Source organism: Pteropus alecto, unplaced genomic scaffold (assembly GCF_000325575.1).
Source record: "Pteropus alecto unplaced genomic scaffold, ASM32557v1 scaffold76, whole genome shotgun sequence".
NCBI lineage: Eukaryota > Metazoa > Chordata > Mammalia > Chiroptera > Pteropodidae > Pteropus > Pteropus alecto.
The window spans coordinates 11904556-11917868 of NW_006443138.1; the positions used below are offsets into that span (position 1 = coordinate 11904556).

At 35.0% G+C, this 13313-nt stretch overlaps 2 protein-coding genes across 11 annotated transcripts in view; both read right to left on the minus strand.

The window, feature by feature from the left end:
• Positions 1–479: 479 nt before the first annotated feature.
• Positions 480–4075, minus strand: BBS10 (Bardet-Biedl syndrome 10). 3 transcript variants are annotated; one of them, XM_006923769.3, is made up of 2 exons: positions 3803–4075; positions 480–3407 (listed from the first exon to the last, which is right to left on the minus strand). In XM_006923769.3, exons 1-2 carry the CDS (start codon positions 3985–3987, stop codon positions 1433–1435), a joined length of 2160 nt encoding a protein of 719 aa, XP_006923831.1. In that variant the 5' UTR covers positions 3988–4075; the 3' UTR covers positions 480–1432. The 3 variants fall into 3 exon arrangements, with proteins under 3 accessions (XP_006923831.1, XP_006923833.1, XP_006923832.1); XM_006923771.3 differs by having other exon boundaries at positions 3873–4005; XM_006923770.3 differs by having other exon boundaries at positions 3868–4005.
• A 1817-nt stretch (positions 4076–5892) lies between these two features.
• OSBPL8 (oxysterol binding protein like 8) overlaps positions 5893–13313 on the minus strand; it is a 142940-nt gene continuing 135519 nt past the window's right edge. For all 8 annotated transcript variants that reach the window (XM_006923773.3, XM_025040976.1, XM_006923772.3 and 5 more), the window contains 2 exons: positions 11949–12051; positions 5893–10157 (listed from right to left, as the gene is read on the minus strand). In XM_006923773.3, coding sequence (XP_006923835.1) covers positions 10025–10157; positions 11949–12051 — 236 coding nt within the window. In that variant the 3' untranslated portion in view covers positions 5893–10024. The remainder of the gene's footprint in view (positions 10158–11948; positions 12052–13313) is intronic.

Below are 13313 nucleotides of genomic sequence, written 5' to 3' on the forward strand. Positions count from 1 at the left end.
ATATTCCATTGTATATATGTACCACAGCTTCTTTAGCCAATCATCTATCATAGGACACTTTGGTTGCTTCCATGTCCTGGTCACTGTGAATAATGCTGCTATGAACATCAGTGTGCAAATATCATTTTGGATATAGGTTTTCAAGTCTTTGAGGTAAATACCCAGTAGAGGGATTGCTGGATCATATAGTAGATCAATCCTTAGTTTTTTGAGGAACTTCCATACTGTTTTCCATAGTGACTGTACCAATTTGCAGTCTTACCGGCAGTGTATGAGAGTTCCTTTTGTTACTAAATTTTAAACATCAGTTTTCCTAAATTCAACCCAAGTAGTGTCACTATCCATTAATCTTTGAGAAAAGGTGCATGAAGGCAGGAAACATATGTTTGCCAGGGTATATTCAGTACCTGGCATATAGTAAGCACTCAATAAGAATTTGTTTTATTAGTTAACTGGAAATATGTACTTAGGAGAACAAATTAAAGATAACAGTTTTATTCAACAAGCACTTCTGAATACTTGGTATAAACAGAGCATTGTCTTGGGTATTACAGAGTACTAAAAGTAGGAGACACTGTCTTATCGAGGGGTAGACATACAGTATAATTTGCATTTATAAGCCTTTAAAATAAAATATAAACACTTTAAAATTCACATTAGAAAAATTTTTTAAAATTATTTGTTACTACTGAATTCTGGATATGCACTAAGTATGAGAAAAAGAAGCAAATACGTAATACATGAATTATTTTTATAAGCTCTTATGGGCCAGGAGAAAATTAAAGTATAAATTTCATATCCTTTCTGGAATTAACTTTTAATTACAGAAATGAAATTAAGTTCACAATGCATAAAGTCATATTTTTGGTAACATATTCAATGACATGGATGGTGAGACTCTCTTCAGGCTTTTCCACATGAAATGGAAATAAAGGGCCATATAAAAGTAAAAAGAAATTATGAGTAGGGAAAATAAGTTATTTTAAATGAACCAAATGTTTTATAAACAATTAAAATAGGATGGCATTTGAAGACCCCATCCAAATCTGAGATTAAATGATTCTATGAACTAAACACAGAAAGGTGAGGTAGTAGAGATGAAGAAAGTGAAAAAAGATAGAGAAGAGTAAAGAAAAGCCCTAAAGAAACACCCCTCCCAAACACAGAGACTAACACAGCTGAGACGCAGGGACAATAAGGGGGAAGAACAAATTTAGTCAGATCTGGCTTCCCTCATCTGAAGGCTACCTCCTCAGAACTGTTCCATAACATAGTTTAACATTGGTGTCCGAATGCTGCTGGCCTCTCAAGACTTTTTAAATTATGCTGTTTTCCTTACTAGACTGAATTGCCTTGAGAATCAATGGTCACATACCTGCTCTCCTTCGTGGCTTGAGTTAGATTATAACTTTGGTTTATTAAAAACTTAATTTTATAATTCTTCTTCAGAATCTAGATCATAAATTTCCTGAGGCTGTCTCTTAATATCGATTACCAAATCGATGGTTAAAATTTTTGTCAAACACTGAAGAACTGAAGTTAGTAACTGGTATTTACCAGAGACTGATTCCAAACCTGTATAACTGCTTACCAGGGGTTGGTTGGTTCGCAGCGCATGGAGAGCTCTTATATATACTTGTGGAAAGCTGTGATTTCCTTTCTTAGACTTATATAGGATTTGGGGAATGCCTAAAACTGCATTAGCTATTATCCTACTAACCATGGCTATTTCTGATTGCTGGCATTTTTTGGCATAGTTGAGAAGATAGGAATTTAACAAGATCTCAAAATTGCCACCCACTGGCAAAACACAACCTGCTGGTATAGACGAGGAACAGTAATTCTGGGCAGCACCCATCTCCAGTGACTTGTATCTCACTGGTAACATACTCCCCTTTCCAGCAATTTTTGTGATCTTTAAATTTTCATAAGAAATTTCTAGTCTATCGTTTTCTGTTGTTGAATTTGTAGAAGAATTACACTCAAATGGATCATGGTCATCAATTATCTTGGTTTTGTGTGGAGATAAACATCTCAATGTTTCATCTGTCTGGTATGTATCTGTTGGTGTCACTTTTGGTGTTGAACATGGAATATGTGTTTCTAATTCTACACTTGGAACTACCAAATTTGAATGTACTTTTAAATATCTCTGAGTTTCTGCCAGTCCATCTTTGTTCTTTACAACTGTGCCCTGATTTGGCCTTTGTATTGAGCCAATTTCTAGTAACTGATTACTTTCTGTCATACTCTTATAAATAAGAGGACTTAATGTATGATTTTTATCACTGACTTGTATCATGTAATTTAGATCAAGGTCTTTAAATAACTGCTGAAGCATTTTAAAAGCTCCATGTAAAGCATCCTCATGTTGTTTAACAAGACCCTGCACTGGTCCACAAAGAACTATACAGTGTGGTATAAACGAACATGTGCTAATCAAGCCAAGATGAACATATCTTTTGGATCTAAGAATAAGGGGCTTATAAAACTTCACCAAAGCAGTGTTCGAAATTTCATACTGTGAAAAGGCGTGCGGTAGTACAATAGGAGAAAGACCAATGATCCTCTGAATAAGAGAAATTTCTTCAGATGATAAACACTCCACCACTGATATGCTATTCAGTCCTGCATAAAAAATAACTAAGTCCGGTTGTTTCACACTAGATAGCAGCAATTTTACATTCTGACTCTGTAAATGTTTCATTATTGCTTTTGTCCTTTCCATAATCCAAAATTGAGATGTCTGAAACTGTGCCTCTGAATTTAGAATAAACTCTGTTCCAAAAGTTGAAAAGAGAGGCTGAATACTTTCTGTTACTAGCACTATTCTTATGTCACCATCTGCTGGACAGTACACAGAAAAGTCTCTGTGAAGCACAAGTCCTGGTATGATCCTGGAATGTGAAACTGGAAGGCCAGTGACACCAACGTTCAACTCAACAAAACAGTCATCCACTAACTCACATACCTCTTTGAACCCACTTTCACAAGCCATACACTTAAAAAAGTAGTCACACATTAATCGTGAAATAAAGTCGTGATTATTTCTTCCCACTCTTCCACAAAAGTATGCCCCTAAGAGCAACTCTACAGAGCTCCTACACAACGTTCTCTCTTTAGTGGATGAAGAAAAGATGGACAAAAAGTGTCTACTTAAGTGCTGGTCCATAACATAGTCTAATATTTGTGTCTGAAACATCAGAAGAGCTTGGGAAATAAAATTCCACTGACAACAATTTTTCCAATACCTTCCATGGGTTTGAACATTTTTGGAAATCAAGGAATCTTTTCCTTTGTCTGTGACTGCATGGAGTCCTCTGAGTAAATGGCAAAGAAAGATAATAAATGTCTTAGCACCATCTCCCGTTTTTCTCAGATGACTGGAAACACATGCCACCATCATCCTGTACAAAAAAGAAATAAAGCAACTCAGACTATCAGTGGGCTGCCTTCCTACATTTGGATCAAGTTGAAACGATGTTTTCAGAGCTATAAGCATAAAATGTGAATACTGTCCCATTGATAGTTTTAGTTTTTCCTTTGCCAAGTAATTTTGTTCTATTCCAAGATTCTAGAGTTGGGTGGAGCGGGGAGGAGAGAGGAGTAAGTGTTCTTAGAAGGTGATAAGATTTGAGGTCCGGGGAAAGTGTTCCCTTAGGCATCGCTGTAACCCTGAGCGTACACTGGTCTTAGCCAAAGTCAGTTTTTCTAGCATAGCCTCAGGGATAAGTTCAGGGATATGGCCTGGGGTGCTCGTTTATGGCACGTTTTAATCGGCGGGAGTGTGGGACGCGGGTACCTGGCTAAGGGATGTTCTAAGTGTAGCGCCTCCAGGAGGCGGCCTCCATCCCGGCTGAGCAGTACCTCACCGGTAGGCTTCGTACACAGAACTTGACGACCTTCAGGCCCCACGCAGCAGCTCACGATGGTTTCCAGGACCTCCGCGACCTGTAACGCCGCCTTCACAGACCCTGCAGCGGCCATAGCCCTTCGAGGTCCCGCCGCTCTGCTCGCAGACTACGACCACCGCCAGGAGGGGCGGGTTGTGGCACGGCCGGAGGCGGAAGAGGCGGGGAGGCCGGAAACCCGGGCAGCTCTGCTTCTTGGTTGGGCGAGGAGGCTGCCCTTCCGCCCGCTCGGCTGGAAAGCGGCGCTTTTCTGCGGGTTGAGGCTAGCGGTTCAATAGCCCGGAAGTTAGAAAAGAGGTCAGGATTTCCCAGGATTTGTCCTTGGAGCGGAAACCGCTGGCCTTCCCTTGGTCCCTAGGTAAATTTGTTCCCTTCCGGTAGCTTCGATTACCACCAAATCCTTTTGTCTCCTAAGATGTTTCCTTCCTAAGTCGGCATGGTAATGGAGCCTATGGGAAGGAGGGAATGGTCACCGCGGGTAGGACTCGTTTTGTTCCCTGCCCCCACTAAAAGCTCCTCGTTTCGTAGCAAAACTTCTGCCTTGGACTTATGCATATTCTGTCCACTCTCCATCAGTTGCTCTCCTTCCATTCACGAAACCAGTTTAGGGATGCAGGATAGATAGGGAGGGGCCTGGTCAAGGTCACCAGCTGCAGGCTTTATGCTTTCCGCGGCGTACTTTGCTACATTTCCTGGACCAGGTATCACTATGAAATGCCAGCCACCACAATTTATCTTTAGCAGAAGCGATAGATGACTTAGGCACATAGGTGGTCAATAGTATGTTTTAAAAACAGTGGCCTGACAGATACAGACCAACGGCAGAGAAAAAACAAGCAGAACACTTTTATATATTAAAATACATGCTCTCTTAAGGATGAAATGGTTAAAAGCATGGGCTTAAGATTTGGACCTGGATTTGCTCTACCATTTACTTACCTGTGACATTCATTACGGAACTTTTGTCCACTTCTTTTATCTTAAGAAAAAAAAAAGATTATAGATATAAATGAAGGTGAGAATGTTTACAAAGCACTTTACTTACATGGTGCCCAGCATATACTAAGCACTCAACAGTCAGATGTGTACAGCTCACTCATCAAATTACTCTTGACATGTCACCACTGAATGGGCCCACTTTCTCTACAAGAAAGGGATATTTGGTTAAGGTGCAGAAGAGACGATTAGCATAATAGAGGACATCTATTAAGAGAGTGGGCAATATTAGTAAGAAAATTATCTTGTAGATGTTTCATTGGAATTGAACAGTGAGTTGTTTTTCTTACTTTATTCCTATGCATGGAACAGGAGAAACCTGTAAGCCCTCCCATCTTTTCCTGCCAATTAATAAGACAGAACCAACTGACCATTAGCCAGAAGCAACTGGACCCCGAGGAGAAAGCAAGAAAGGGAGGGGAGGAGGATGGAGGAAAACCAGAGAAGGATAATTTCTTGGAACTCATCTGAAGTTGACTCAGTATAAATAGGTGATTTGAGGGGAAAAAACTTTTTCATATAGGTTTTGTGTATATGCTTACTAGAAAAGTATTTTCCAGTTCTACCCATCACAAAGGGGTCACATTACTCATAAGATTCGAGCAGCAGATTGTTCCAAACATTAAAAGTGAAGAGCTGCGATCAGAGTTCTAGTTAAGTGTACACTGGAAAGAATGCGCACTAAAGTCAAACATGGATTCAAACTGGTGCTCACTATCATTCTTACTATCAAGCTTTTGGAATTGTTTAACTTCTCTGAGCTTCAGATTCTTCATCTATGAAATCGGAATAACTTCTACTTAAGATTATGAGTACTTAGGAAGAATGAATATAGAGTAAAGCAAACTTTAGGGATTCTGTGAAGTCCCAAGCCCTGCACAACGTTCACAATTACACCACGCAAAAATTTATTTTAATTTAAAAATTAGGACTAAGTAATTTAGTCACCATATATCATAAGTCAAAGTAATCTGATCACAATTTGTTCTTTTTAAAAATTTTATTTAGAATGCCTACTTGAAGAAGTTAGCATAATTTTACAGATCATTAGAAAAATTGTTTTGTCTCTGCAAACATTTATGATAGGTTGGGAATAAGAGATTAGAAATGTAATACATTACAAAACAGTAGCCTATGACTATCTGTACATTTACAATGCACCTCAAGGAAAAGAATTTGACAGTGTGCTGTACTTACACTGCAGATAACATACTTCTATTATATAAAACTGACCAGTGGTCGTGTTTGAATTTATAAATGGCCATCAATCAGAATTTTAACTTAGATATACATTTAGCATGATAAAAAGTGAAAAAAATTTCAACTGAAGTTCTGTGGCTCATCAGTTCAAATATTTTGTGGCATTGTCTTTAAATAATTTTCAATATTGTAATAGAATAATTTTACATACTGCAGAAAATTTTTAAAATATTTTAGAAAGTATATTCACATTCATTTTGTCATGGGTTTCTTGTAGCTCTTCTAAATATGTTAATTATGCTTAGGAAACACTGGTCCTATACAATTTTAACAGTCCATCTTCAGTTAAAAACTAACGAAACAAACAGTATGTTAAAAGTAACAAAAGGTAAGTTAAATATACTAAATTCACACTATAGGTAAACAAAATGAAACCAAATTATGTAATAGTGGCAGATTATACATTTTAAAGAACCTCTTTTACCATGTAAGTCAAATAAAATAGAAGTTGAAATGTTAACTTAGTGATTTCTGTGGGGTTCCCCTACCCCACTGTTCAAATTGGAAAATTTGGTACAAATGCTAATTTTAATATTTTATTTCTGTAGTAAATTTAACATAATTCAAAATAATATACAGTATCAATAATGCCATCATCACCTTATATCGAACAAAGAAAAAACAACTCCAAAATATATTCACTGCTCACTAGAAATGCTAGACACTGGGAAAAATGGAATTTTATACATTTGTTTTCTTAAATATTTGACTAAGATATTCTTCAAAAAGTTAAAACTGCCTTTCACAGAATTTTGTGTGTATATGGCACAAGTTGACACCAAAACAGTGTGAATTCCATCAAAAAGGCACTGTTTACAATACTCAGGATAATCTGACAAATCTACTTCAATGTGTGAGGGTAAATAATATATTTGAAATAGCTATATAGACAAACCGTTATAAAAGTACACCATTACCATTTAAATATACTTAGCTATATAAAAGGAAATAAAGTGACACAGAAAAATGATCCTTTTATGACAAGCCTATAAACACTTTGTATCATTATAGTTCTGTAACATAAAATGACAAAAAGTATTTTCTTAAAGGCACAAAAGCGTGAATACTAAATGAGGGTTGTATTTTACAAGGCCAATTTTTTCAACAGAATGGTGACAAAGATTACACTGTACCTTATAAGTGATACAAAAAAGTATTGACATGAAATACAAGTGAACTATCTATTGCTGAAACTTTACTTATTTCACATGCCCTAATTATTGTCTTTTCATGGGCCAGCTACATCTTGCTAAATGGTGAATAACAAAGGCATAGCACATTTAATAACTAAAACAGAAAAGCACATTTCAATAATTCTTACCTAAATTTTCATTTGAAAAAATAAAATTTTTGATCAAACGAAAATAACAGGTCATAAGTTCTTAAATCCTAGAAACCATTATGAGGCTCTCAGACAATTGGGAATTGTAAATCACAATTGTTATGAATTCACGTGTGAAAGAAGATTAATCTTAGGTAGAGAACATTCAAAGTCATTTACATATATGGCTAAATACAAAGTTAATTGTTTTAAAGGATTCACATACTAAGCCTGGTATAAGCAGTAATCTAACATTAAGCCGCCAATTCCTGAGTTTTGTGTTCAGTTCACAGAAAGGAACTCATACAACTAAAAGCATAAGACTATTAGATTAGATAAAATGCTTTGAGTGTACAAGAAACAGTCTTGAGTAATCCTGCTCTTTCTCATGAAATAGTTTTTGACTCTGGGTAGGTAATAAGAACCCATAACATCTGTCCTAAAAAGAAAATTTTTAAGAATAAGGAAAATAATTACCTTTCCAGTCTTAGAAAGATACATATACAAATAAAACACTATTTAGACCAAATGAAAATAACCCACAAGTGGATAAGACTAAAATCTCAAAGGGGGGGTTACCAACAAAAAATTTTAAGTTTTCAGGGTTTAATGATGAAACGACTTTGTGATCAGCCAATCAAATTATATATAATATAAATTAATACTAATTTAAACCATAAAAAGCTCAAATTGTACAATATTTACAAAATATATATCAATGAATAGACAGTTGAGCATAACATTGGTAACAGAAAGTGAGTACAATATTACAGTGACAGGTATGAAATACAAACATAAAACCACCTGTTCTAGTGCAGTTACATTAATTATATCAATACTTATCCTGGGTATAGGTACATCTTATCTGTGTTTTAATCAATTTACAAAATGTTTTCACATGTACATATGGAATATAGCATTGTTTTGCCAAAAATACATGGGAAATAGCTCTTCATAAAACCTAAGGATACTTAAGATAGCTATATCAGGAAAAAAGCAGGCTCTTTTTTGTCCTTTTCAATTGTCGTAATTTAGCAACCATTCTTTAATTTTATCATAGCATTAAACAATTGATTGTAATTTTACTAGTGTCCAACAGTCTCTTCTTAGGCAAAAGCAAATGTAGCCAGAGCAATTATTCTGACCATCATTTTCATTAATATCCATTTTGAAATCTATACTTTCATGATTCTAAGGTATATCTTAGAACAATGTGTTCCTAACCTTAACTTACATTTGCAAAAATTGCTTTTGAGGACTATAAATATTTATGTAAAGACATAAAGTAAAAATATTAAACTAAAAAAAAAAATTAGGAAAAAGTTTGCCTGAGCCTGAATAAAAAGGAATCTTGAAGAATTGTCATTTCTGCCACAGAATTACATCACTAAGAACCGTAGAGGGTAATAAAAAAAATTAAACTTCAGAACTTGATGTTCTTAGATGCTCAATTTATTGCACATTTTAAAGAAAATGATTTTAATGTACACAAAAATGCCACCACACCAAGTATCTTTTCTTATAGCCTTTCTCTTATTTGGCTTTTGAAGTAAAATATTTTAATATTTTCTATTCTACTTCTTCATTGGACACACTAGGGTCTAAATGAAAACTAAAGTTAAGTTTTTCATAATGAAAAAACATGTACTACCAGCATTTCATATACCCTATAAACAAGTCTAGAATTTGGCCTGTGTTATTGGACCGAGTTAAAAAAACAAAAATAAAAAAGGACAGCAACCAATTTTGACCACGCTTTTTTCAATAAGTGCTTAAGGTATTATATAGGTATGATAAGAAAGATGTAATCTATAGATCCAAGTAGCTGCATACCATTTTTTATGTTGATATACACGTACGTGCATTTGTATCTATATAAATATTAAATTCTAGGGGTTAAAAAAATCTTGTGTAAACTTTTTAAAAAGCAATTTGCCACCTTGTACCTCTCGATATATTAATTTTGACCACACTTTTTTTAGCTGGTTCTAAGAAGACAATTGAACTGGGTGCTTTGGAAATGATTTTTTTTTTTAACAGTACAGTGTATTGACCTATTTATAATGTCTATTATCCCATCATTTCCCATTTTGTAATTCCTTATTGATAAAAGTTTTCTGCCTATTTTATGAAGAAAATAGATTACTATACATATATTTCTAATGCTGATAGCATTTTTGTTATGAGCGTTAGTGCTGTATCTCAGAACATACTATAGAATACGAAGACTACTGTCAGGTATACATAAGATACAATTGTGTACACATGTGGATTTATTATACTCACATGTAGACACATTTTCACAAAAGCTAGAAATGTTCTGGCACTTAACATATAGCTCACATTAATAATGAAATAGAATAACTCTTATTCCAAGTTAAGGATAAAAGGTATGAAAGGTCAATACCTTTACATTTAAATCTAAGGTTTTGTTTCAGAAATATTGTGATGTTTTAATAAAGACCAAACCAACTTGAACATTGGTCCCAGGCCAAATCTGATCATTCCAGTTCATTGATTCAACTGTAAAGAACTTCTATTTAAACATGAAGTTTATTATGACTTGAAGCAAAATCAGAAGGAAAATGATGAAGTAGTCTTTTTGTTGCAGAAAATAATCCGTAGCAGGTGAGCTTGAAACCAAATGATTTCGAAGAGCCATAATATTTCTACAAAAAAAAAACAACAATAAGTTTTATAATTATTTGTCAAAAATGTCAGCACAGAACTCATAATTTGACATATGGTCACAGAGCACTTAATTACATGAACAAAAGTAACTAGTTCAATCAGTTACTACTATCTTACCAGGGAGCTGATTATGCTATGTAGAGCCATTATTAGGTCTTGTCTAAATCTATATTCCACATTGTACCACACATATTACTTAATGATGTGCATCAAACAAATTACTAAAGTTTGATGATGTCGAAATATATAACCTCTATTATCACAGTGGTTTTAAAACAAAAATTTTGCTTCTTAGTTGATCCACTAAGGTTCTTTTATCTTTAGGGGGAGAGAGGTTGAACTGGAGAAAAATCCTAAATTACCCAGGAAAAAATAATACAACAGATTTCATGGTGTTCCTAATTTGAAGAATGCGCTATAGAAATTTCATATGCTAACAGAAATAAAATGTTAATTTAGTCATGAAATGAGCTTAAATTATCCTCACGCCACCCTAAATACTCTGGCTAAAAAGAGCTGATTAGTGAAGACCTTTTCTGACTTCTTTTAATGTCTTACCAGTGTAGAGAAAGAAACAGATGAAACAAGTAGGCTCATTAATTAATATATATAATTAAATTAGGAGACTTAAGCACTTTATATAAGGACTAATGATACTGAGATGCAGCAGATATGCTCCCTGCTATAGAGGACCTCACGTCTAATGGAAGGAGAGGTGCAGTAAACAGACACAATAACAACCTTTGTAGTGTAGTAAGCACTTAAAATGAATATGTATAGGAAGCTAAACAAGCCTAGTGGACAGATTAATAATTGTACAGTACAGGGTGAATAATTAGCAATGTTATAAAAAGGGTGGCATTTGAAATATTCTGAAGGATAAACAGGGATTTTCTTGATGGGCAGAGTAGGAGGACGGGCAATCTAAGAAGTGGATTCGATGAGAAAAGATGAGAAAAGATGAGAGAAAGCAGTATTTTCTGGAGATGTGAGGAGTTTCATAGGACTTGAGATGGGATGGGTGTAGGGGGATGGAAGGAGATAGGCTGTAGATGAAAATAGCAACTAAATATGAATCATAAGATCACCATGTACAGAGAAAATCTCTCTAAAAGAAAATCCTCCATAACATCTAACATTAAGTGCCAAATACACAAAAGCAGGCTGGCTAATATTTAAAAATTGAGCATCTAATATAGCAATAGGAGGCAATCAATCTGAACTCATGCTAGCCTTAGCAATGCACAGCAGGATAAGGACCCTTTTCCCTCCAAAGAAAACTTTGTAGGTAGTTGCTGGATCATGGGGAGGTGTGTGTGGGGAAAAGTCTGGGACTACAAGTGGAGCACTTGAAGGTCTTAGGGTGGTGGCTATTTACTCATTGTCATGAAAATATTTCAAATTTTCAACAACTGTTGCATTGCACTTAACATTAGCCATGTACAAAAGGGACTGCAGAAACCTTTAGGTTAACTAGAAACCACCTCACTTCCACATCCAACCCAGCTACATTCCTAGTATGCTTCTGCAATAAGATAAAGACATTCCAATTCCACCCTCAAAGATGAGAAAAAATAACTTCCCCCTCTCCGCCAATATTTTAGTGCTGAAAGAATTTCATACATTTCAGTCATCAGGTGATGGAAGCCAAGGTTCTATTTTAGCTTAGCAATGATATAAAAATGTAAAGTCAGCATATATTTCCTACGTAACAGGATTCTTAACTACTCTTCTGAACTCAAACAATAGTCACTGTCAGTATATATTACCTTTTAATTTCTTCCTGTGTTTGTTTTATAGATTCGATGGAATTTTGAATGTCTCCCAGTTCTATCCCTTTCTTTCTTCTTGTACTTGGTTTTACTGATTGAGCTAAAAGGACATTTAGAATGAACTTGGTGAAAATAGTGAACATATTATACACAATCTACATTTCAGCTTAATGATTCTCATGTAATAAAAATTTTCCTAGGCATTATTTTTATGGCTCAGAGATTAACATGATAATACTAATACTCTGCATTTTTGAAGTTTTAATCATATCATTTCAAAAGTAGAACACTACATACTTAATGTAACCACAAATTAGTTAAATTTGTTTTATTTTTTAAATTAAAATAGACAAAATAGTTCATTAAAAATACATATATTAATTTGGGCAAGGTATTGCTCTCTTCTGTCTCTTGCCCATTTGCCTACATTTGAAGAATTCGGCTTTTTTAGCTCCCTTTTCAGTTTTTTATTAACTGTTAATATCATCTTTATTCCCCTAGTCACCCAAACTTTAAACCTTTCCAACTGGTTTTGAATCTCTTCTAGAAATTTTTATTGTCACACGTTAAGTGCTCAATAAATGTCAGCTGATACATTATAGGCAATATAACAGAAGGATAACAGGGTGAATTAAGAAGGAAAAATATCTGCATATACAACATATATATATGGTCCTGGGCAGGTTAACCTGTGTCTCAGTTTCCTTTTCTATGAAATGGGAACAACAGTGTAACTAACACTCCCTTCTAGCACACTGGTACCATGCAACTCTTGCTTTTAAACTTTTGCTCATTTTACTCCTCTTTTACTCCAGTAGTTTTTCTCCTACCTGCATCTCTCAAGCCTAGACGGCTGTAGTCCGTTACAATTCATCAGGGTTCCCTAAGAACACTTCCTCAAAGTGAATTCAGCTACCTTTCCTTTCAGCTCTTCACCACTTTCATCTACTAATTTCCTGGCATTTGTCATTTATTCACCTCTGGAGTTCTCTCTGTAAAAATGAGCTCCCCAGTTCAGTGTGAGCTTAGTTAGAGACTATGGCTTTAAAAAAACTTTATTGTTTCATAGTATCTCAGACATACCTTAATCCTTTCTTGGTTATATCTTAATGTAGTTGAACACAGTTTACACATTATTTGACTTAAATAAAATAGAACACTAGTTAATTTAGTCCATAATTTTGATGTAGTTATAGGTTACTTGCCTGTGACTTCTAAGCACTACAATAATTTATTCTGAGATTGAAAAACTATTCTGAAGCATGGAACTTAGCTCAAAGCTCAAAGAATGCTTCCTGCATTGGATCTAAGAAGCCATCAACATTTTTTCAGAAGCTACCAAGGCGTAAGAGCCACACTACA